We start from the raw sequence: 26,469 nt of genomic DNA on the forward strand, positions 1-26,469 counted from the left end.
CTGTGCTCTTCCAGCACCACTAATCCATTAGTGGGATGTGGGCCAAGTGCAGGTAGGTGGGACTAGTTTAGTTTGGGATTATGGTCAGCATGGATTGGTTAGACTGAATAGCCTGTCTCCATGCTGTGTGATTCTATGATGCATGTATGTGTGTGTGTGCACTCTATGGCCTGATGATAAATGCGTGTGTGTGTGTGTGTGTGTGTGTGTGTGTAAAGTACATCAAGAGGATTGGATGCAATGTTTCTGAAAAGCACTCCACCTCATGGCCAGAGTCTGCCACTACCCTGACAGATGTCATTGAATTGGAAATGTCCACAAAGCAATTGACAGTGTGTAGCAAAAGTGTGACAGATAATTTGGTGGAACAAGGTAAATCTACTCAGTAGCCACTGTGAATCACTTGAGTGTTGAGGGATACGGTATTTGATTAATCAGAGACATGATGTGCTGTGTGTTCAGTTGTTGGAAGGAGATGATGACTTTGGGTCTATGGGATTTCCCTGTATTCTCCAGGAAATGAAGATTAATTTCCAGGGACCAATCATGGAGAAAACCTACTGGTTATTAGAATAGCATCTGAGTCAGCGTGTGCTGTTGTTTTCTTAAAAACCATCCCTCAATTGCCACCTCTGCGTGGGGCAGAGAGAAAACTGGCACCAATCTCAGGTGATGGTCGGTGAGAGATCGAGCTACAGGATGTAAAGCCAAGGCCCCAGCACAGCAAAGGGGCCTTTGAAGTGTGTGAGTCTCTCTCTCTCTTTCCTTCCCCATCTCTCCCAGTGCCCCAATGGCTGCCTCATCCTGGCAGGGCCCCTCCCCTGCCTTCCTGGCCCTGCCCCTGCCCCTGATCAAGATGGAAGCTGCTTCCTGCAGAGTAACCAAGTTCTGGTCCTCTCTGCTCCTGTCAGAACCTCAGCTCCCCCAGACCCCTCAAGAGGAGCATGTGTCCTGATGATGATGACATTGGTGCGTGCGGGATGCTGGTGCACCCTGTGGCCTGACATCACACCCAAATGCAGTGGCCATTTTGAATGTTGGATAATCACAGAGAATCACCAAATTGTTAGGCTCAAAATGAGACTGTTCACCCCAATTGAGCTGTAGTGATTGTAACGAGGTCATCCAGGTATAGTGTGTGAGTTCCCTGATTGGGGCTGTTAACCTGGTCCAATCAGGAAGTCCTGGCTGACAGATAAGAACAGGAGGGACTGAGGTTCCATGCCTCCTATCTGGATCTACTAAAAACAAGTTCTCTCTGCTCCTGAAGTGTTGCTTTCGAGGAAGTACTCTCCACCAGTTCATTGGTTGAAATAATCCTACCTTCATCCTCCAACCACAATGTTCCTGTCAAAAATGCACAGTTGAGTTAGAGGAATGGTCAGGGGTCCATTTTCTTGACAGGGCCACACCTCTGATCTCTTGACACTGTTGGTGTGCAGGTACACCCTGGCCCTGACTGTTTGGTCATGTAGGTCAGGTGATTTATTGGACCATCCTACTACTGGGCGTGGGTCAGATGAGAGAATCAAATGCAATATTGATTGAAGAAAGCACTTGTCCTTATTCAGTTGTAGGAATTCCAACACATTTATTGCCCGTAATTTGTTTATCCATTGCTCTTGAGAAAGTGAGCTGCCTCCGTGAACCATTAGATGCAGTTTTGATACAACTCAGTTCTGAAGAAGAGACCTACGGGGACTTGAAATGTGAACTCTGTTTCTCTCTCTGCAGACCTGCTGAGTTTCTCCTGTATTCCCTGTGTTTGCTTAAGGGTCAGCCACGCTGATGTGTGATCAGAATAATATATAACCAAGCCAGGCAGACCCAACCAGAAGGATGTCTGTGTTCCAGTTGGGTTTTCACAATAATCTTGACAGTTTCAAGGCCTCTGTTGCCAAAAACAACTTTAATCATTTTTATTTTTGAAAGAAAACATGCAGCATTTTTAGACTTTGAATGTGCACCTTCCAACTTGTACCTTTGCAAAGGTAATGACAGCTCAAAAAACCTCAAGGTGGAATGATACAAGATCCCCATGGTTGAATTGCGCACGTGCTAAAGGGCACAAGGAGAGAGTGTGACAGATTTTATATCCCGTGGTACTGAGCTGCCCACCCCAACACTACCCATTATATCCTGGGGGCAGTCAGGAATTGGAACAAGGACAGACTTAAAGCCTCAGTGAATGGGGTATTTATCGTCCTTGAACTAAAGGACTGAAGATGAATTTGCCCCCTCGCTCCAGTCACTACGCTCCTGTTCACCTCAGGAAGTTGAGGTCTCTGTGAAGGAAGCAACCCAACAGATAAAAGAGGGGTTTCCGAGATTCTTTCTCATCCAATCATTTCTGCTTTCCGGAGGTCTCTAGGCTCTTGGACCAAAGGGGATTTGTGAAAGCGATGTTTCTCTTCAATAACCATCTTGTGGTATGACTGTTTCCGAGCTTAATTTTCAATTCCAGAATTTGTATGTTGCGTTAAAATTTCATGAGTTGAGTGTGATGGGACTCGAACCTGTGTCCCAGAACACCTCTGGTTCAATGACCTGACTACTACACCAGCATCTGATTCTGTTGACATAGCGTGCATTCCCCAAAAAACAGAAGGTCTCACTGGGGGGTTAAGGATGCTTAAGGGATTTGATAGGGAGCTTAAAATGAAACAATTCCCAGAATCCACAGCAAGAGAAGATAACTTTAAATTTGAACGATTTGTACAAATGAATTGAGAGCTCATTGTAAATGTATGGTCATTACTAATTATTCCACGTATGAATACACATAGCTTCAGGAAATTGGAGAACTGAACAAGGAATTGCCAATAATAAAACAGAAATTACCAGAAAAGCTCAGCAGGTCTGGCAGCGTCTGCATTTCTGGTCACCCAAAACGTTAACTCTGATTTCTCTCCACAGATGCTGCTAGACCTGCTGAGTTTTTTCCAGCAATTTCTGCTTCTGTTACTGATTTACAGCGTCCATGGTTTTTTTTTAGGTTTTTATGGTCTTGTCAAGAACATTTTGACTGAAGTTTTTGCTGTTGTCTTCATGATTGGGCAGATTAAATGACCACTGTATGAATGTTGTAAGAGTATGTGAATTCTGTGCAGGCTGCACACTATGTGGAAGTGTGTTATTGTTCCAATGTGGGCTGCGTTTCTGGTATTGGTCACTTTGTTACACTGACATGCCATCCTCATTGAAAGGTTATTCTCCCCCTCAGAATGACATCACTCCACTTCATGTGGCCTCGAAGAGAGGGAATGCCAACATGGTCAAACTGCTTCTGGACAGAGGATCCCAAATTGAAGCCAAGACGAGGGTAAGTCGGCAACTCCCAACAGCGGTTTCCACAACCGACCCTCATAGAGAGCAGTGAGTATACATTTTTGAAAGCTTAACAGAGACAAATAAATTGTGAATGTGTTTAGGACTCACTTGATTCACCGTCATGATTCTCTTTAAAAAAAAATCAGCCGCAGTGGTTCTCCACTGGCAACTAAACCCAATGACCTATCACTGGTCAGTACCAGCACTGGGGTCCTGCTTAAACCCAGTGACCAATCATTAATCACTACCAGCACTGGGGTCTCTGTTAAACCCAGTGACCAATCACTGGTCAGTACCAGCACTAGGGTCCTGCTTAAACCCAGTGACCAATCATTAATCACTACCAGCACTGGGGTCTCTGTTAAACCCAGTGACCAATCACTGGTCAGTACCAGTACTGGGGTAGCCATGGGCACACGTATGAGCCCCAGCTATGCTTGTCTCTTTGTCAGCTATGTAGAACAGTTGATCTTCCGTAATTACACTGGCACCACTCCCACCTCTTCCTCCGCTACATTGATGACTGCATTGGCACCATCTCGTGCTCCCGCGAGGAGGTTAAGCAATTCATCAACTTCACCAACACATTCCACCCTGACCTTAAATTTACCTGGACCATCTCTGACACCTCCCTCCCCTTCCTGGACCTCTCCATCTCCATTAATGACGATCGACTTGACACTGACATTTTTTACAAACCCACTGACCCCCACAGCTACCTGGATTACACCTCTTCCCACCCTACCTCTTGCAAAAATGCCATCCCATATTCCCAATTCCTCCGCCTCCGCCGTATCTGCTCCCAGGAGGACCAGTTCCACCGCAGAACACGCCAGATGGCCTCCTTCTTTAGAGACCGCAATATCCCTTCCCATGTGGTTAAAGATGCCCTCCAATGCATCTCGTCCACATCCCGTACCTCCGCCCTCAGACCCCACCCCTCTAACCGTAACAAGGACAGAACGCCCCTGGTGCTCACCTTCCACCCTACCAATTTTCGCATAAACCAAATCATCCGCCGACATTTCCGCCACCTCCAAAAAGACCCCACCACCAGGGATATATTTCCCTCCCCATCCCTTTCCGCCTTCCGCAAAGACTGTTCCCTCCGTGAGTACCTGGTCAGGTCCACGCACCCCTACAACCCACCCTCCCATCCTGGCACCTTCCCCTGCCACCACAGGAACTGTAAAACCTGCGCCCACACCTCCTCCCTCACCTCTATCCAAGGCCCTAAAGGACCCTTCCACATCCATCAAAGTTTACCTGCACATCCACTAATGTCATTTATTGTATCCGTTGCTCCCGATGCGGTCTCCCCTACATTGGGGAGACTGGGCGCCTCCTAGCAGAGCGCTTTAGGGAACACCTCCTGGACACCCGCATCAATCAACCACACCGCCCCATGACCCAACATTTCAATTCCCCCTCCCACTCTGCCGAGGACATGGAGGTCCTGGGCCTCCTTCACCGCCGCTCCCTCACCACCAGACGCCTGGAGGAAGAACGCCTCATTTTCCGCCTCGGAACACTTCAACCCCAGGGCATCAATGTGGACTTCAACAGTTTCCTCATTTCCCCTTCCCCCACCTCACCCTAGTTCCAAACTTCCAGCTCAGCACTGTTCCCATGACTTGTCCTACCTGCCTATCTCCTTTTCCACCTATCCACTCCACCCTCTCCTCCCTGACCTATCACCTTCATCCCCTCCCCCACTCACCTATTGTACTCTATGCTACTTTCTCCCCACCGCCACCCTCCTCTAGCTTATCTCTCCACGCTTCAGGCTCTCTGCCCTTATTCCTGATGAAGGGTTTTTGTCCGAAATGTCGATTTCACTGCTGTTTGGATGCTGCCTGAACTGCTGTGCTCTGCCAGCACCACTAATCCAGAATCCTGCTTAAACTCAGTGACCAATCATTAATCACTACCAGCACTGGGCTCTCTGTTAAACCCAGTGGCCAATCACTGGTCAGTACAAGCATTGGGATCCTGGTTAAACCCAGTGAGCAATCACTGGTCTGTACCAGCACTGGGGTCCTGGCTAAACGCAGTGGCCAATCATTCATCAGTACCAGCACTGGGTTCCCTGTTAAACTCAGTGACCAATCCTTGATCAGTACCAGCACTGGGTTCCCTGTTAAACCCAATGACCAATCACTGGTCTGTACCAGCACTGGGTTCTGTGTTAATACCAATGACCAATCACTGGTCTGTACCAGCACTGGGTTCCGTGTAAAAACCAATGACCAATCACTGGTCTGTACCAGCACTGGGTTCCCTGTTAAACCCAATGACCAATCACTGGTCTGTACCAGCGCTGGGTTCCCTGTTAAACCCAATGACCAATCACTGGTCTGAGAGATTTGAGCACAGATAGTAATCACGAACAAGGGGCAGGTAGTTGGGGATTGTGACTTACCACAAAGCCCCACACAGCCTCTGAAAGTCTTTGGCAGCTTACTGTGATTTCCTCCATGGCCCACTGCCTGGATGTATTAGTGGCAGCTTCATCCAGTACTGACAGCATGCCCAGCAGGAGGTCCCTGAATCTGGCCAGCCCTAACTGCACTGGGCACACAAACACCAGGAGCATGGTGGCTGAAGTGTAATCATAAGAACAATAAAATACTTTCAAATAACTGAAAAGGTAGTGCAACCTCTCACACCCATGAACTTCAAAAACCCAGCTCTTAATACAAAGTCAAATAAGTGTCAACTTCTCTCAAGGAACACTGGGATAGATCTGGTTGACCCAACCACCCCCCACACTCCACCCCCCCCCCTTAAGGTGATGTGCATTTCTAGCTCTGATACCTATCTTTCCTGGAACATTCTGTCCTTTGTAATTAAATAGTTCTACAGTCAAGAGCGGGGCTTGTTGGAAAATCAGTTGTACATAGAGCCCAAACCTCCTTTGTTCTCCACCCTCCCCAAACGGACTCCAGGAGATGTATGGCCAATACTGAAGGCACAGTTTTGTGTCCTTTATACATTGAGGTGTGGCTGGCAGTGAGGGAATCCATGCCTCTGCTCACCCAACAACTTGCATTTATATCTGGCCATTAACATTTTAATACGGTCCAAAGTGTTTCAGAGATCAGTTATGAAACAAAGTTTGATCAAGTATATAGGGTGATGTTAGCACAGGTAAACAAGAGTGTGGACAATGAGGTGAATTTTGAGGAATGTCTTAAAGGAGGGCCAAGAGGCTTAGAGAGACAGTTTGAGAGCTTAGGCCCAGGATTCTCTTGGTGCGACCTCTACACACCAGGAAATGCACGTGGCATGGCAAATGTTCACTTGATGTTGAATGCCAGTTCTCAAATATGGTCAGCAGGAGTGAGATGGTGGAACCTGTCTCTTTGTCCTGAATAGCGTCGTCTGCAGCTCAGTGAGTGAGTGTCCTTGCCTCTGATTTAGAAGGCTGTGCTTGGGACAGAACAGAGGCAAAATCCCAAACCCCCACCTCCCACCACCCCCCACCTCACATATACACACACATAAACCGCCATTGCAGCTGCATGCAAAGAAATCTGTTGACCCTCTTTCTGGAGGAACAGATTTGTTAGTCAAGGCTTCTCAGCTAAACAAGCAGATTTATTACATCGTTGTGTGGAAGCCTAAGTGGGTTTCCTTTTCGTACATTCCAGCAGTGACTTTCAGGTAAGATCTGGCTGCAAGGGGGTACCCTGAGATTGTGAAATACATCTTACAAACTCTATTGATTTGTTTGCTCGATTATATAACAAGTATACAACAAGAAGAAGCAGCCCATTCAAATCAAAATAATCTTGCCACAAAAATAAACAGCATCTTTATTCAGAGTGGGCTAGTCTCCATGTTTTCTTAAACAATGCAACCATTAACGATGCTGGATGTGATCTGTAATACTCGCAGACAGTCTAATGGGTGGCTTTGCATTAGTTACACATAATATTTGGAGAACTGCTGGTGAGTGAGCTGCTTTGTCAGGTTATCTGTCCCCTTTTCAGTATCTGAAGGGAAAAGCAAAGAAGTAACAGAAAGGAGGAGCTAATTACCTTGCAGCTTTCTTTCCAGCCAGTGCATGTTGGAACCCGGGGGTGGAGGTTAAAGCGACAAAGTACTGACACGAAACCTGACAAAATGGCTTCCTTTTTTATTCTGCCAGGATGGCCTGACCCCCCTCCACTGTGCAGCAAGGAGCGGGCATGAGCAGGTGGTGGAAATGTTACTCGATCGTGGAGCTCCAATTCTTTCCAAGACAAAGGTATTTCACTCAAACAATGGGTCTGAAGCAAGGTGTCGGGTTTTCTTTGCTTCAGGTCACGTCTTGAAATAGTGATTGAAACTGTGTAATGCAGTGTTGCCTTATCTGGAACAGAATAAACGGCAAGTGATACTGGTGAATGTTGTTCTAGCTTCCTCCAGGTCACTGATCCCTGTGTACACTATTAGGTATGGTATACTCTGATCAGGTGATGCCAATCTGATTGTAGTTCTTAGAGCAAAAGAGATCAAAGGATATGGGGAGAAATCAGAACACAGGGTATTAAGTTGGATGATTGATCACATCGAATGACGGACCAGCTTGAAGGGCTGAATGGCCTATGCTTGTTCCTATTTTCAATGTTTCCTGGAGAAGCCTTCCAAAGCCAAAAAGCATTCCAATGCCAAAACTTACCAACTGTGGGCCCAAACCCTGCTGTAATCTTACTGAAGTTGGCATGCAAAGCCCAGGATCCTCCACGCCAAGTGTCCCAGATTGCCTGTATCACAAAGTTAAGGCACAGTTCTGTACAGGAAAGAGTAAGACCCTGCTCCCACTGTTTTCCTGTTGAACTTTACACTGTATTTGCAGCAAAGGAAGTACATAGGCTTGCAGCGCCCGTGACGTTCCTGCCTACGATACTTCTACCCATGATGCTCCTGCCTACAATGCCCCTGCCTACGATGCCCCTGCCTACGATGCCCCTGCCTACGATGTCCCTGCCTACGATGCTCCTGCCTACAATGCCCATGCCTACGATGCCCCTGCCTACGATGCCCCTGCCTACGATGTCCGTGCCTACGATGCCCGTGCCTACGATGTCCCTGCCTACATTGCCACTGCCTACGATGCCAGTGCCTACGATATCCATGCCTACGATACCCATGCCTACGATATCCATGCATACGATGTCCCTGCCTACGATGCCCCTGCCTACGATGCCCATGCCTACGATGTCTTTGCCTACGATGCCCCTGCTAGTGATGCTGCTGGGAATTGCCTACATAAAAGAACAACATTTTGGACACCTGCCCCGTGCCCATCTTGTTTCCCTCACTATGCCCCCTGCTACTCCGACCCCCTGAGCATGGTGATGAGGGCACCAGCTGATGCAATCCGATGAAGAGCAGCGAGGCAGAGTGACAAGTGAGAGGCAAGTCGAGGGAACGCGGAGGGGAAGTAATGAGGGGAGCAGAGTGGGAAACAGAGAATGGAGGTATGAGGAAGGCAGGATGGCAAGGGATGGGCAGTGAGTGAGGATGATAATGGGTGCCAACGTGCATGGCAGTAACAATAATATGAACATGGACATGAAGCTCCTGTTCCAGTGCGTTGCCAAGAGAAACCAAGTAAAAATGTACGTCCAAAAGATGTTAGCTTAATAACATACCTGTTAGATTAGTGCCTGTTTGTATATTCGGATATAGTTTGCCCTTTAGGTCATGTCCAGTTTTTATAGATAGGTCCCTCTATTTACGCTGGTGACATATTAACGGTCCCTGGTAGGAAGTGTCAACTGGTGCCTTGATCCAATGTCGTCCGTTGACCCCAGGAGATGGTAATGAGGACATATTGATGCCTTGGATTAGCAAGGGGAGAATTCACTGAGGTTCTGTTACAGGTTAGTGGTCAGTGGGTGTGTTTGTGTGTGCACTGCTTACATATGGGAGGATGATCGAAAAAATATGATCCTCCGCTTGGGAGGAGAAAGCAGGCAGGAAGGCCCCAGTGGTACAATTCCTTTGTTTCACCATGTAGCTTCCCATTGACAACCAGTGGACTTCTCAACAATGGTCCAAAAATAAAAGCCAGTCACAATCTTACTGAGGCTTTGGGATGGGTTTGTGTCAAGTGTCCATTGGAAACGCAATGGCAGTGATCTGCCAACTCTCACTGTTGGCGCTCACAGATGGACTTGGGTGACAGATCCATGCTGTATCTGGGGAAGCAACACCCGATTTGAAAGCAAAACTTCCAGGATGACAGGAGAGAGAACAGACAGAAAAGATAAGGAGGGTGCCAGTACTGAGGGAGGAAGGCACATTTGATACAGTTATTTCCCTTTTTGCGTGCACTCCAGCTCTTTCCCTGGTTTAATTGCTTCCGTCTCTTTGCGACTCTCAGGTGTCTGTGAATTAAGGATGTGTGTCTCCTACGCTCTGATTTTTTTTTGCACTATGTAAAGCTCAGTCTTGGGTCAAGGGATCACATTTCGCTCTAGAGTGAGGAGCAAATGTCATGCTGAATGCTCACTTGGTCCACATCTGGATTCAGTCACTACCCTTGACTCCATTGGACTGGTTTTAATTTACACAGCCAGCTCTTCCATCAAATTAGCTGACGGTTCAGTGGCAGTGGGTGACTGGAGAATTTACATTTGTCAAGCAGCCTGACTTGCAGATATTGGGGCAGACAGCATTCACACGTTCCTCGGAGTGAGGTTTGATCTTTGGGCGTGTGACTGCCCAGGGGGAGTGTCTGATCGAGGGCTGGGCGTGTGGACCCCTTGTGGAGTTACTGTGGCAACAAATACATGTGAGGGGTCCTGAGGTGAGGTAGAAAGGCAGTAGGTGGTGGTTTTGTTGGCTGGCTTAGAGGAAGAGGAGAATGTTTGTATGCATCATAAAGGATGGCACAGACCAACACTACATTCTGGGGAATACACGGATGTAGTGAGTGAGTTTCTTTGTATTCCTGTTTGTTCTCCATCAGAACGGGTTGTCCCCTCTGCACATGGCCACGCAAGGAGACCACCTGCATTCGGTGAAGCTGCTCCTCCTCCACGATGTGCCTGTTGACGATGTGACCAACGACTATCTGACAGCACTGCACGTGGCCGCGCACTGCGGCCATTACAAGGTTGCCAAGGTCCTGCTCGAGAAGAAGGCCAACCCCAATGCCAAAGCACTGGTGAGTAGTCTGTGTGCCTGACCGCAGAACACCCCCTGTTACACACAGAAAGGAGCCTTCTTCACAAAGACCAGTCGGCCCATCTGCCTGTTCTGGATCTTTGAAACAGCAATCCCATTAGCCCCACAACCCCAGCCCTTTCTCCTGAGCCTCAGAAACCTTTCCTTTTTACATATTTATCTGATTCTCCTTTGGATCGTGACTGTCAAATCTTCCTTCCTCGCTGTTTCTAACAGCAGAAAACCGATGTTTTCACCTACCTAGTCTGGTGGGAGCAAAAGATAAGATGGTAGAAATATCCTGACCATTGTTCACTCAATATCTGTGGTTATATGAAACATGATATAACATATAATATAAATGGTTATATGAAACATGATATGGTATATATTATCCATGGTTATATGAAGCATGATATAGTATATAATGTCTGTGGTTATATTAAGTGCTGGAGAAAATCAGCAGGTCTTTCACCCTCCATGAAAAGATAATCAAAGTTAACATTTCAAGGCCAATGAGTATTTTCTTCAGAACTAGTTATATTGTTTTAGAAGGAGATGGTGTTGTCATGGTGATATCCCTGAGCTGGTCATCAGAAACCTTGGTAAATGCCAGGAAAACCCAGGCACTTCCAAATCCACCATAGGTGGAATTAATTTTGAAAAATTCTGGAATACAAACTTCGCCTGAGTGACTGTGGCTGTGAAACTGTAATTACTTGTGATGAAAACCCATCTGGTTCACTAAAATCCTTCAGGGAAGGACACTGCTGTCCTTACCTGGTCTGGCCTAGATGTGACTCCAGACCGCACAGCACCGTGGTTGACACTTAGTTACCCTCTGAAATGGCCTGCAGTTTAAACAACAAAGTCCAGTCTTTCCAGAAACATCCACAGCTCGTGGAAGGAGTGAAAACCATAGTTGAAGGACATCAGTCCATGTCAGGCATGAAGCAAGGTCAGGAGGCTGGCTCTTCATCAAGGACCTTGACAGGTACAGGGCTTGAACCTAGGCTATTGATTTTATTCTGCATCATACTATGGCCCTTAGTCAAGTGACTAACTAAACCCCTTCCATCATTGGTCTTTACACAACCTTACCATCCATAAACTGGCTTATGTACAAATAACAACTACGCAACAGAAGATTCCCTCATAACCCCTGTGTTTATTAACTTAGATTGACTCCTAGTTGTGCAGTGCCTGAATGTTAAAATTCCCAGCTGAAAATGTGTTGCTGGAAAAGCGCAGCAGGTCAGGCAGCATCCAAGGAACAGAAAATTCGACGTTTTGGGCATAAGCCCTTCATCATGAATCCTGATGAAGGGCTTATGCCCGAAACGTCGAATTTCCTGTTCCTTGGATGCTGCCTGACCTGCTGCGCTTTTCCAGCAACACATTTTCAACTCTGATCCTCCAGCATCGGCAGACCTCACTTTCTCCTGTTAAAATTCCCATCCTGTTTCCCAATCTCTCCATGGCCTTATTATCCTTCCATCTTTGCTATCTCCTTGAGCCCCATGCTCCTTTGGAATATTTGCGGCGTTGCGATTCTGGCTTCTTGACCATCCCCATTTTAATGGATCCGCATGTTTCCAGCTGGTGGGGTCCTAAGCTGTGAAATTCCTTCCCTAATCCTCCTGGATCTCTCTTAACCCCTTTAACCTCTCTGACTTACGGCTTGGTCTGATCAGATCGAATAGCGCTTCACCTGGCTGGTGTCAAAAATGGCCTTAAGACATTTTACTGTGTTAAAGGCACTATACAAATGCTAGCTTTTGTTGTTGCTGTGGAGCATTTTGAGATGTTATTAAAAGTTTGAGAGCGATGTCACGTGAGTGGACGTTGTGCCTCCCTAAGAGAACCCTTGTGTTGGGTTTCTGTTAGCTGTACAACTTTAAGCAGAAGTTCATTTTAAGACGTTTCTAGGACGTGCAAAGAGAAAGTGTTGCTATGGAAACCACTTTGCACTCGCCCTGGCTGCCCTGTGGTGTAGGGTCTGCTGAGGCCAGCTAGTGGAATTTAATAAATATTACTCCAAGAGAAACAGGAATTAGCTGTCAGTGACTCGCTGAAGAATTTTATACATCCAGTGTCTTTTGTCTAAAGGTAATTGATTGCAGAGTGACAAAGGTCACTCTTTTAACACAGACAGATGAGGTGGGGGTTGGGAGAGACTTTTGCAGTCTCAGGATCCAAAGTTGCTTTATCACAAGCTATGAACTAGGTTTTCAAATTGTTCCAGTGAAGAGGGGTCTCTGTTTCAGAGCGGGGCAAGGAAAAGGATAGAGCCTGCAAGTGGTCATGAAGGAAACCAGTGGAGACCAGATCAGTAACTCTCCCGCAAAGGGCTTCCCATTAATAAGCAAACTGATATGGTGTACAAACCAAAATACGAAAATTTATTGTGGATTTTCAGACAGAAATGGAAGGCCAAATGGCTCCAGAGTTACACTCCATGGATGTTTATGAAGGAGTTTTAAAGATGAGCACAGTGTTAGTGGTTACCTTTTCAAGCGAGCTTCAGTGCATGGAATTCTCCACATAACAATGAAGTCTCTGTTTTCACCGTGTCAATGCTCCAATTTCTAAACAAATAAAAGGGAGGGCGGGCTCAGCCTCTGCGGAAAGCAGGAAGGGCGCCCGAGTAGGTAAATGATACCTTGAGGAGTAGAGAAAGAATCAGCAGTGTGAGAGGGACTGAGCACGCTGGTGAGAAAGGTTGAGTCCTAGGGAACATACCCTCAAGTTGAAGGAGTTCCGGAGGGATGTTTTGAAGCTGTGAAAAGGATCAGAAACCCTCCTCAGGTTCTCAGAAAAAAAATGCCATAAGAGGCCGGTGGTTTTGAGAGTTCAACAATTTCTCAAAGTTCCGTTTGTATCATCAATTTTCTCCGCTGTGTGCCTTCAGCCAGCAAGATACTCCACTCCAAGTCACCTCCGACTTTCAGTCTCTTTCCTTACCTTGTTCCTTAAAACTACAATCGGGTTTTTGGTAACGTATCCCAATATTTGACTCAGTGAGACATTGGCCTGTTATACAGTGCCTTGAGACGATTTACTTTATTAGAGGTGTTATATGAATGCAAATTGTTGTAATATGTTGTGGGCTGGAGCACATTAGCCTCAGTGTAACTCTGTTTACTCCTGTAGCTCTTCCTACTGACTTTACTCTGCTACAGTCCTGTCCAAATCAGTGTTAGGGAAAAAAAACTTCTTGATAAAAGAGAGAACAGCCTTGTTGTTTTGAAGCGCTCAGTTGGAAGGTATTGAATAACGAACAAGTTTTGAACTGGTGTTGCAGAATGGTTTCACCCCACTTCATATCGCATGCAAGAAGAACAGGATTAAAGTAATGGATCTGCTGTTGAAGTATGGAGCGTCAATACAGGCAGTCACTGAGGTAACAGCTACGTTTCTGTGTACAAGTATCGATGGCTCTGTTTCTTTATTGAAGTTTTTGTTTCTGTGTTTGTATTTTTGTGTATTGATGTAACCACTTGTGTGCATTTGTATATGGATGTTTCTGGGTAGATAGATTGACATATTAATGTATATACGTGTTTTCATATATATGTACATTGGTGTCAGTTTCAGCCATTGCGATATATTAATGTGCCTGTCTCATGTGTATTCATATATGTATGAATGCACACTTTTGTATAAGTGGTCAAATATACATTTTTGTATACATCAATATATTTGTGTTTCTGATTTTGCATGCATGGGCATCTATGATTGTGTTTAATTGTGACTGTGTGGGAGAGTACACAAATAGTGTTAGTGTGAGTATATTGATGCATGTTTGTGTTTTGACATCCACCTTTACCTGTGGGTTTGGTTGTGCATACATATTTGTGGGTACATGCATTCACGTGTGCATGTATCAGTCTGTATATGTGCTTGCTTTTGTATTGGTTTGTATGTGTACTTGTATTTCTAGTGATCTGGGGTGGGCGTGTAGGCCTACTAGTCTCTATGTCTGTAAGTGTGTGTAATGGTATGCGTGGGCTGGTCTGTCTGCCTGTTCATGCATGCATTAGTAAGTTTGCGTAGTTGTGTATATTGGTCTGTATGTGTTTTCTGCATATATTGTTTTGTATATGTTTGTGTGTGCATATTCGTTTGCACATGTTTTTGAGTGTATATTGATTTGTACATGTTATGTGTATATTGGTCTATATGTGTTTGTGTATGTGTGTTTGTGAGTACGTGTCTGTGTGTATTGGTCTGTGCATATCTGTGTTTGTATTGGTCTGAAAGTGTTTGTGTGTATATAGATCTGTACATGTCTGTGTATTGGTCTGTACGTGTTTGTGTGTGTTTGGTCTACAGGTATTTGTGTGTGTGTATTGGTCTCAATGTGTTTATGTGTATATCTGGATCTGTACATGTCTGTGTATATTGGTCTGTATGTGTTTGTGTATGTGTGTTTGTGAGTACGTGTCTGTGTGTATTGGTCTGTACGTGTTTGTGTGTGTTTGGTCTGCAGGTATTTGTGTGTGTGTATTGGTATCAATGTGTTTGTGTATATATCTGGATCTGTACATGTCTGTGTGTATTGGTCTGTATGTGTTTGTGTACATGTTGGTCTGTATGTGTTTATGTGTGTACCTGGATCTGTATATGTCTGAGATTGTATTTGACTGTATGTGGCAGTGTGGATATTGGTCGATATGTGTTTGTGTGGATATTGGTCTGTACATATTTATGTGTGTATTGTTCTTTAAGTGTTGGTGTGGATATTGGTCTGTCTGTGGTTGTGTGTATGTAGTACAATAACTACCTGTGTAGCAGAAGTGCTGTACAATCGTGTTGAGTGATCTCTGTGTGACATACCTTATTATTCTTCACAGTCTGGCCTCACACCTATTCATGTCGCTGCGTTCATGGGACATGCAAATATTGTGACACAATTAATGCAACGTGGAGCATCACCAAATACAACAAACGTGGTAAGGAAGGGAAGGCCAATGGTATTTTGACAGCAAACTACTTTGCATGTTTAAATGTACAGTTGAATGAGAAGCTTTGTGTGCTGCAGTAATTGGTTGACGACATTTGTACATATTATTCAAAGCCGAAGGGGGAAATAATCCTCCAACACCAACCTGGGTAAAAGTGTAAGCCCTCCTGTCTTGTCAGCCTCTGTCGTAGACCAATGCTTACACAACTATTGGTAGCATACCATCATGTTAATTCCAGGGTAATAGGGTGAGAGCTGGATGGATTCTGGTCCTTTTCCATCTGGTAGTTCCGACATACTGAAAGAATTCCCAACAAAAAATAGTGTTCGCGCATTCAGTGAGGAATATGGGCAATGAAAATTAAAGCAGAACTTTTGTCACACACACTGTCTCTTCAAACTCTTAGAAGTTAAACCATAGTTTGGTGTCTAATTTGAACTAATAAAAGAAGGAGCCTGTTTTCCAAAGGAGCAGTTCAGTGATATATTTTCAGATTTCTATGTGAGTGTGAGTTGGTGGGACTGTATGACTAATGCTGGCTGTGGTCAGCAATGTTGGAGCCCCTATTCTTGGCTTATGTTCAGAGAAAGTAGATCTTAGAATGAAAGATAAAGTTTAGGCAGCCCACTCAGAATTATTTCCTATGTTACAATTTTGACCAAAGACAATCTATTTCACAAGATGTGATGAAAATGCAGAAATTCATCCTCCTGCAGCTCCCCTCCCCCTGCCTGATCTCCTTTCCATGAGGCCACCAAGCAACCATCTGATTGCTTCAGGGAATTGTTTTTTAATATCCATCGCATCTTGGAGACCAAGTGGAAAGGGTTGCTCTTTGAAGTTCCCTAATTTACAGTGCTGGAATTCAGTTCGACATTAACTGCTGCTGAAGGTCAGATTGAATAGTTGGATTGAGGAAGTTGGAATGTTACTGAGGTGCTCTGAGCAGGAATACTCATGAGGCACTGATCAAGCTGAGCTCTGTAGTTTGAGCTTTGCCCAACACACTGATTCAGAGGGACTGAGACCACAAAAAAACATCCTGACAAGAAACACGAAAGGGAGCTTTTTCAAAGCCGCACACACATTCTTGATTGATAGGACTGTGGTTCAGGATTTGGCATGCAGATGAAAATGTGTAGCTTCTCAATTAACAGCCCCTGAATTTAAACCCAGCACCCCCCCCCTCTCCTCCGATTATACAGTATTGTCTAACAAGACCCCATATCACTCAGTTGTAACCTGGGACCATAAATCCAAACTAAGTCAACCATTTGTGTTGCGAGTGCCCAAGATGCTGTTAAACTGACTCCCGTCTGCCTTGTCAGGTGACCTAACAAAGATTGATGGGCTGTTCAGAGAAGAGCTGGAGAATTCTCACGATTACTATTTATTTCACCTAAAAGTGGATTCCTGCTTATTTTTATTTTAATACTGCTTGTGGAAACTTGCTGTGCACATGTTAATTAGCGTTTCCAGCATTAGCTTCTGAAATTGCTCACTGGTTGTCAGGCGGTTTTTGGGAGAGGTTGAGGTTGAGAAAGGTGATATGTAAATTCAGATTTGTCTTTCTTCAGAGATTGAGCTAACAGGATGAACAGCATGGCTGCAGGCTCACAAGCACCAATTTTCCGAAAGGGATCAGAGATGAGAGTACATATCTTAAAATCACCTGATGCTCTTAACAAATCTCGTTAGAATGGATCTCATGGGATTATAGAGATGTATACAGCGTAGAAACAGACTCTTCAGTCCAACTCATCCATGCTGACCAGATATCCTAAAGTAATCTAGTCTCATTTACCATCATTTGGCCCATATCCTTCTAAACCCTTCCTATTCATTTACCCATCCAGGTGCCTTTTAAATGCTATAATTGTACCAGCCTCCACTACTTCCTCTGGCAGCTCATTCCACACATGCACCATTCTCTGCCTGAAAATGTTGTCCCTCAGATCCCTTTTTAAATCCTTCTCCTTTCACCTTAAACCTCTACTCTCTAGTTCTGGACTCCCCTACTCCAGGAAAAACACCTTGTCTATTTACCCTATCCATGCCCCTAATGATTTTATAAACCTATATCAGGTCACCCCTCGGCCTCCGACGCTCCAGAGAGAATAGTCCTAGCCTATTCAGCCTCTCCCTATAGCTCAAATCCTCCGACCTTGGCAACATCCTTGTAAATCTTTTCTGAACCCTTCAAGTTTCACAACCTCCTTCCTCTAGCAGAATTCAATGCAATATTCCAAAAGTGGCCTGTAACCAATGACCTGTATGACCACAACATGACCTCCCAACTCTATGTGTTAATACCTAAGATTGTGCTTGACAGTTTCAACTGGATCCACAGCCAATTTATGGAATTTCTTAAGTTGCAAATGACAAAATACTGAACCATGCAGAATATTCTCTTGTACCCACACAGAATCTGTCTAACTGCAGTTTGAGGCCACAAATCAGGCACAGGTCAATTCATTTTTGAGGACTGCTCTTGAGATTTCTTGACTGTTTTTGTTTTAGATTTTCAGGAGGTTCCTACTTCATTCTCTCCAGCTCCTTCATTAAATGATGCGGTCACATAGTATCCTGTGTATTTGCGTTGATATCTGAAGGCGTTAGACTCTTGCTGAAGCAAGGATAGAAACAGTCCTCAATATTGTCGGTATGCGATTTTGGAGAAGATTTGTAGCTCAGGTTATGGATCAGGTTGTCCGTTTATGATCATTCTGCTGGTTGTTGGTACAGGGTCCTTTAAATTCATCAGGAGCTGTTTCAGTGTGGTGGTAGGTTTGTGAGCTACCATGATGCCTAGAGACAGGCTAAACAAAGACACGCATGGGAATTCCCAAAGGCCTGGCATTCAAACTAGAGCTCCATTAGCAAACACATCGACTTGGGCCCCATTTACCCACCTCTCAGAAACAGAACTGGAAGTGATATCACCCACCACAACAAACCGAAACAGATAAATAGCAAGCGGGACAGAACACCAGTGCTCCACTGGAGGCTCACTGATGATGTTACCTAGCATGGTGACAAAATGTCTGACAACAAATCTACCAGCTCAGCGAGCAAACCTACAACCTGATATTGTCACTAATTAGGAAGTCTCCATAAAGTTAAAGCCACAACACACCAGGAAAGTATTAACTTGCTGGACGTCACAGTATTTAAGTCGGCATAAGACGACAGGTATAATTTTGCAAAAATATATTTTTAAAAAAGGAATTGGCACCTTTCTATCCACAAAATCTATCACACTGAACACACTTTCCATAGACTGATACGGTCACAGATAAACTATTGCATGTTTGCCTTGAACACAGTCATCGAACCTCAAATTATTCATAAACAGCTTGAGGTGTGATGACACATAAATACAAATCTGTATGAAATAGACGGTTTGGTATTAAACTTTCCAATTAACACAGTCATCATAACAGTCATATTCATTACATTTTCCCATATCAAGTAGCTCCTAAAGTCATGTACAGTACATTAATTCATGAGACATTCATTACTTTAGTTTTTATGTTTCCAATTAGATAATTATTCTTTTGTGAAAAATTTCAACTAGTTTCTTTCCTTTGCGGATCCTTTCCCTCATTTTGAGACGCTCTTCCCCCATTTTCAGATCCTTTCCCTCATTTGCAGCCCCTTCCTCCCTCATTTTCAAACCGTCTCCCTCATTTTCAGACCCTCTCCCCCATTTATAGACCCTCCGTCCACGTTTCAGAGTCTCTCCCCATTTTCAGACCTCCTTCTTCTACTGTAGGCAGCTGCTCATGCCCTTTTCCAGTATCCTTCCTGCTCATGCCCTCATTCCAGACCTTGTCCGCAATGTGCAGCTTCTCCCTTGCCCTTGGTAGCTGTTTGCTCCATGTTCTGCAGCCTCAGTTGCCCCTAACCTACCCCACTCTACAAACCCTTGGCCCCATCCACAGGCACACTCTCCAAGCCCTTGGCCTTTTGTCCTAGTCTTACTGGCATCGCTCCCCCTGTCCAGCAGCCCCACTTCCTTGTCCCGCCCCCTACTTCCCCCGAAATTGCTGTCTGCTGCTACTAATCTCACTCCTCCAGTTACAGGCTGCTCATTGTGTTTATGCCTCACAGCCTGTATGCAATATAACTTTAAGAGACATGTCCATTATCTCATTATATCATGTGACCTGATGGGAAAAAGGGCTCATTACCATCTTTACTAGGCTTACTGGCAGCATGATGTGCTGAGGGAAACATGCTACAGTTTGTAACCAAATTGCTTAGCAGTGCTCGTGATTGTAATGTATCTAGATACCAGAAGCTGTCATTAAGCATCTACTGAATCTTTCACTGTCAGTCACCAATGTCTGCCTCTTAGGTTAAAGGAACTAATGTAAGTATCACCTTGAATGGCACAGTGGCTCAGTGGTTACCACTGCTACCTCACAGTGCCAGGGACCCGGGTTCAATTCCAGCCTTGGGCGACTGTCTGTGTAGGACTTGCACATTCTCCCCCTGTCTGCGTGGGTTTCCTCTGGGTGCTGTGGTTTCCTCCCACAGCACAGTGCAAATCTGTAAAGGTTAGATGGATTGGTCAGGCTGAATTGTAAATAGTGTCCATCAATGCGCGCAGGCTAGGTGGATTAGCCATGTGCAAGGTTACAAGGATGGGGTGTGGATCTGGGTGAGATACTCTTTTGAGGGTTGGTGTCGACTCGATGGACCAAATGGCCTGCTTCCACACTGTAGGGATTCGATGATTTGTCATGCACCAGTATAATGCTGAAGGTAAAAAGACCACTGACCAATGGCAGATCATGAAGGTACTAGGTATCAAGTTAATGCAGTCCTCGTTTATAAAGAAAGGACTTCGAACTTCCAGATAATACATCATGTGACATCAGTCAGATAAGTAGTGGTAATTGCTTGTAAAAAAATTCCAAGGTCTTATTTGCAGCAGACCCTTTGGAAAACCTATTGAGGATTGATGAGATGACAATTTTAGTATGGAGGGCAAAATGTGTTGGCACAGTCTTGGTGGGCCAGAGGGCCAGTTCCTGAGCTGTATTGTTCGTTGTTGTTTAGCTCTGGACTTCAAAACATGTGGAAGACAAACAGCATGTTTATGTGAGTATAGATCTGCAAATTAAATGGCAGAATCCCTGTCTATCTGTCCTACTGTCAAGTTACAAGTCCTGCATTGCTTTTACAAGGAAAGAAAGTAGCTTCAGCAGTCAAAAGGCTTAGAGTCGTAGAGTTCAACAGCACGGAGACAGGCCCTTTAGCCCAAACTGGTCCATGCTGACCAAAATATCAATCCAGACTAACCCCATTTCCCTGCACTTGGCCCATATCCTTCTAAATCTTGTTTAACCAAATGCCTTTTAAATGTGGTTAATGTACCTGCCTCAACCACTTCCACTGACAGCTCATGCCATACGCATACCATCCTTTTTGGAAAAAAGTTGCCCCTCAGGTTCCCTTTTTATTCTTTACCCTCTAGTCCTTGATTCCCTAGCCCTGTGAAAAAGACTGAGCAGATTCATCCTATCCATGCCTGTCTTGATCTTATATCAAGGGGCTACAAGACTGAAAAAGAAAGTGATGTAGAAGCCAAAAAAAAGGAAAAATAAAAGGACAGAATAACATGCCAAGTAAAAGAAAGGAACAAACAAGCGCTACACTCCATTTCAATGAAAGGAGAAGGTTTTCAACAAGAATTGGAAGGCAAACATTCCATTATGGATTGGGCAGCGAGTTATGTCCTCACTGATTAACAGCAGTTGAAGAACCAGATGCAGTTTTACATCATGGATCATGAAATAAATGTTACAGAGATCTCTGAAACTCCTACTGGGCATCAGATAGGAGGGCTTCAGAGAATAAATATGTCTGGTTTTGAGGACGTAGAGAAGATCCTGAGGAGATCTGGAACACACGTGAAGATGAACTCAAGGTATGAATCAACATCCAGATTGAAAGAGTCCAGCTATGTCACACAGCCAAATGTGCCACGTGTCTATTGATACCTTTGCTGCAGCAAAGGTTCTAAATATGATTTCTCCAAAGTAGAACTCTCAGAGGGGCTCAATGAATGATCAATTACCTCTTTATAGATTAAAGCCTTTAGGAAAGATCTTCTGGGCTAGAAAAAGGGCCATCACATTGATGCCTTGCTAGAAGCCAGCATAAAGCTATAGAGTCAAGACAACAAGGATCACATGCTCGGACATCACCATTGCTACGGTCAGCGAGAGGAACCAAACCGGCAAGATCTATCCTCGGTGCGGTTTGTCACACCTGATCTCAGCCAGGGCCACTGGGGCTTGCAAATGCAGAACATCTTGTTTAGTGAACGAAGCCAGAGTCCAGAACAAGACCCTGGTCACCAACAAGACAGTGCATTACCATGAGCCTTACAGGAAGAATAGCCATAAAACCGTGCACAAAGGTAAACAACCAACAAGCCAAAACCCTAACCTCGAGGATGTTACCCTCACACAGCATGCCGACAGTGTAAGCAGTTCTCACTCCATTCAACATCGTACATCGCCAAAAGGCAGGTTAGGACACCCAGAAAGTCAAAACTGCTGGAGGAGCTATTGCTCTGTAAGAGATGTACCTCAACAAATGGCATTCCACACTGTGGCCTTCAAAAGGCAGTGTCACAGCATATAACAGAATACTAACTCCACAGACACACTGCTGTGCTAATTTGCAAGCACATGTTGGCTTCCTCAAACTTCCTACCTAGTTGATATTGCCAATGATCCAACAGTGATAGGGCTACCAGTGTACACAGATCTCAGTGTTGTCACAGTTCATGAGATTAAACCTACACTCACTGCAGTAGGACGCACCAACTATGACATAATTAAAGTCAGCCAGTGATCTCAGACAGATTCTGTATGCTCCTCCAACTTTTATAAAGATCACTACTGCTGTAACCATACAGGTTACAAAGAGAGTGGATCCAACAGGTATGAATAATTACATAAATAATGTGACCCTGCTTTGTAAGTTCACAATACACCAACATCTGCAAGTTCCCCTTTAAGCCAATCACGATCCCGACTTGGGAATCTATCACCCTTCCTTCACCGTCATTGGGTCAAAATCCTGGAATTCCCTCCCTAAAGGGTGTTGTGGGTCAACCCACAGCAACTGGACTGCAGCGGTTCAAGAAGGCAGCTCACCACCACCATCTCAAGGGACAGACAATCAATGCTGGCCCGACCCATGATGCCCATTTCCCACGAGTTAATAAAAAGGTGCACCCAGGCAGCTTCGACATGATCAACAATTTTAGGGATCATGCAATACTCATCTGAAAGATGGAGCAACCCCATTCATCAATCTTCCAAGCATGTGCTTGCAGGAAGTGGGAATCCTATCCCCAGCACGACTCATACTTGGTGATTTTTACACTTATTGTGCTAAATATCGGGGAGGAGCCCGAGCAGATCTCCCTCAGGACTTTGCTGATCCAGTGCTGACTTAGAGGATTTAGAATCCCTACAGCATGGAGACAGGCCCTTCAGCTCAACAAGTCCACACTGACCCTCTGAAGAGTATTCCACCCAGATCCATTTCTCTACCCTATTACTCTACATTTACCCAAAACTAATACACCTAGCCTATGCATTCTTGAAGACTGTGGGCAATTTAGCATGGCCAATTCACCCTAACCTGCACATCTTTGGACTGTGGGAGGAAACCAGAGCACCCGGAGGAAACCCAGTGCTGCCACCTCTACAAACAGGCATGAGGCCAAACCTGCTGCTGTAGCTTTGTCTCATGATACTGTGTACGTCAAAAACCAACCATTAACCAATTTAATTCGGAGCAACGTGTTCTGACTGTTTTACCGACACCACCTTTCCCTCCCCAGCACCGTCAGCCAATTCCTCTTACAAACAGCTTGCGACCCAAGTGCGTTTGTTTATTTGATCACCCACTGGATGTTATTCAGAATCTCTCTCCATGGCTCATGTGATCTGCTGGATTGGGAATGTTTGCATATGGCTGTTGGTTTATACTAGTGATGGAAGTCACAGATCATTTTTAACAAAGGCTCCAGTTACTTAAGCTTGAGATGAACTGGATTACAAAAAAGTACAGCTGCAGGAATTTTCAGCTACGCTTTACGTATGTGGACTGATGTTGAATCTGAGGAATGAATGGCTGGGTTTTCTGTTTAGTTCTTTTGTTGGGAGGCCAAGGCTGGTCATGATTGTTGTGAGAGGTTGGTGGGGAGTCACTATCTTGACCCTCTGAGAGGCGTCCTGGCCAATATTACAGCCTGCCACACCGACTTGCAAAGGAGCCAGGCAGGTCGGTGTGGGATCAAAGTCATGCAGCTCCGATAGGGGTTTGGCCATTTGAAGCAAAGGTTCAGAATTTTTAAATTGAGGCATTGCCGGGCCAGGAGCCCATTATGTGAAACACAGTGAGGGCTGTGGTAAGATCAGAAGAAGTGCAAAAATGGATCAAGACTCAGAGCTGAGCACTATTAGAGCTGTGCAGTGGCTGACGGGGGACTTGCTCAGTCAGCTGCAGGTTGGAGAGGGGTAAGTGTGGAAACGGGGAGCACCCCTGCTTTCAAAAGCCGACCGTTGCCCCATCCGTCCAATAGGCTGCTGAGCACAGTCCGAGTTGGCGAGAGACTTGTCACTGACATTTCCTGCAAATGATACGCATGACCTTCAAGTGGTTTTCTAACCTGTGTCCTTCACCTCCTGTGTTTCAGAGAGGGGAAACAGCCCTGCATATGGCTGCCAGGGCCGGCCAAGCAGATGTGGTCCGTCAGCTTGTTCAAAATGGAGCTCAGGTGGAGGCCAAAGCTAAGGTAAAGAAAACCAGATCGCACGGCACTTTCGAAACAGCCCAGTTCAGCAAGGCTGGCAAAGGGCCTTTGACCTTCTGGTCACAGTGGGATTATAACTAGTTCAGGGAAGAGAGGACAGACCCAAGAAACGTTGCTGTCGTAGCCTGTCATCTCAACTGTTTAATGAAGGTTATCTTGTGGCTTGTGGGAAGATATCACCGCATGTTGCCTCCCGTGTGCCAGGGTCTCTGATCGAGTCCACAAGATTCTGCAGGAGGAGGGTGAGCAGCCAGAAGTCTTGGTGCACATTGGCACCAGTGACGTAGCCAGGAAAAGGGATGAGCATGTGAAAAGTGATTTCAGGGAGATAGGTTGGAAGCTAGAAAGCAGGATGAGCAGAGTAGCAATCTCAGGATTATGACCGGGTCCATGTGCTCATGAGACGAGGAACAGGGAGTGAGTGCAGATAAACACAAGGCTATAGAGCTGGCGCAGGAGGGAGGGCTTCAGATATAGAGATCATTGGGGTAGGTGGGACCTATATATGAAGGACGGAATGCACTTAAACTGGAGGGGCACCAATATCCTGGGCAGGAGATTTGCGATAGCACTTCAGGGGGTTCAAACTAGTTCGGCATTGCGATAGGAACCAGAGCTACAGATCAGAGGAGAGGATAGTCGTTGAACGGGCAGAAATAGAATTCAGAGAGTCTGTCAGGAAGGATACACAGTTGATAGGGCAAAGAGATGGGTTAGAGTGTATTTGTTTAAATGCAAGAAGTGTCAGGAATAAGAGTGATGAACTTAGAGCATGGATCAATACTTGAAACTACGATGTTGTGACCATAAAGGAGACATGGACTTCATAGGGGCAGGAATGGCTGCTGGATGTTCCAGGGTTTAGATCTTTTAAACAACAGGGAGGGTGTGAAAAGAGGAGGGGGAATAACATTGTTAATTAGAGAGTGCATCACAGCTGCAGAAAGGAGGGTGTTGAAGAGGTTTTGTCTACGGAGTCAGGATGGGTGGAAGTCAGTAACAGGAATGAAGCAGTCATTTTATTGGGTGATTTCTATGACCTCCCCAATAGCAGCAGAGAGATGGCAGAACAGATTGGACAGCAGATTTTGAAAAGGTGCAGATGTAACAGAGTTGTTATTGGTGACTTCAACTTCCCCAATATTGATTAGAACCTCCTTTGTGCAGATAGTCTGGATAGAGCCAATTTTGTCAGGTGTCTCCAGGAGGGCTTCCAGACACAATATATAGATAGGCCAACTAGGGGGAGGCCATACTGGATTTGGTGTGAGGCAACGAGCCAGGCCAGATGTCAGATCTCTTGGTGGGAGAGCATTTCGGTGACAGTGACCATAACTGCCTCACCTTTACCATAACCAAGGAATGACAGTATGGAGAGGTATGTAATTGGGGGAATGGAAATTATACTGCTATTAGACAGAAGCTGCAGAGTATAAATTGGGAACAATTGTTCTACGGGAAATGCATAACAGTAACGTGGAGGCTGTTTAAGGAGCACTTGTTTTGAGTGTTAGATAACTTTGTCTGAGACAGGCAGGGAATGGGAAGGTGAAGGAGCCTTGGATGACAAGAGAAGAGGAGCTTGTTATCAACAGGAAGAAGGAAACTTACTTAAAGTTAGGGAAGCAAGGACCTGGCACAGCTTTAGAGGATCACAGTGTAGCTAGTAAAGAACTCAGGAGAGCTAAGCGGGATCACAAAAAAGCCTTGCTGGGAGGGATTAGGAAAAGCTTAAAGGTGTTCTATACATACGTGAGGAATAAGAGAATGATCGGGGAGAGGGTAGGGACGTCAGGGATAGTGGGAGGAACTTGCGTCTGGAGTCTGAAGAGGTAGGGGAGGCCCTAAATGTGTTTTTTTCCTTCAGTATTCACTCGAGAGAGAGAGGGACCTTGTTGATAGTGAGAACACCATGGACCAGGTTAATAGGCTTGAACAGATTGATATTAAGAAAGTGGATGTGCTGGAAATTTTGGAAAGCATCAAAATAGGTAACTGCCCAGGGCTGGGCCAGATATATCCAAGGTTACTACGGGAAGTGAGGAATGAGATTGCTGCACCTCTGGCGATGATCTTTGCATCCTCACTTTCCACGGGAGTAGTACCAGATGATTGGAGGGAGGCAAATGTTCCTCTGTTCAAGAAAGGGAACAGGGAAATTCC

General features: G+C 45.2%; 1 protein-coding gene across 2 annotated transcripts in view; it reads left to right on the top strand.

Annotated features, from left to right (window-relative positions):
• Nucleotides 1–26,469, top strand: part of ank3b (ankyrin 3b) — a 392,035-nt gene that overhangs the window by 196,097 nt on the left and 169,469 nt on the right. For both annotated transcript variants that reach the window (XM_060841865.1, XM_060841864.1), the window contains exons 8-13: nt 3,224–3,322; nt 7,484–7,582; nt 10,295–10,492; nt 13,796–13,894; nt 15,348–15,446; nt 24,190–24,288. In XM_060841865.1, coding sequence (XP_060697848.1) covers nt 3,224–3,322; nt 7,484–7,582; nt 10,295–10,492; nt 13,796–13,894; nt 15,348–15,446; nt 24,190–24,288 — 693 coding nt within the window. The remainder of the gene's footprint in view (nt 1–3,223; nt 3,323–7,483; nt 7,583–10,294; nt 10,493–13,795; nt 13,895–15,347; nt 15,447–24,189; nt 24,289–26,469) is intronic.

This window comes from Hemiscyllium ocellatum, chromosome 22 (genome assembly GCF_020745735.1).
Source record: "Hemiscyllium ocellatum isolate sHemOce1 chromosome 22, sHemOce1.pat.X.cur, whole genome shotgun sequence".
Taxonomy (NCBI): Eukaryota; Metazoa; Chordata; class Chondrichthyes; order Orectolobiformes; family Hemiscylliidae; genus Hemiscyllium; species Hemiscyllium ocellatum.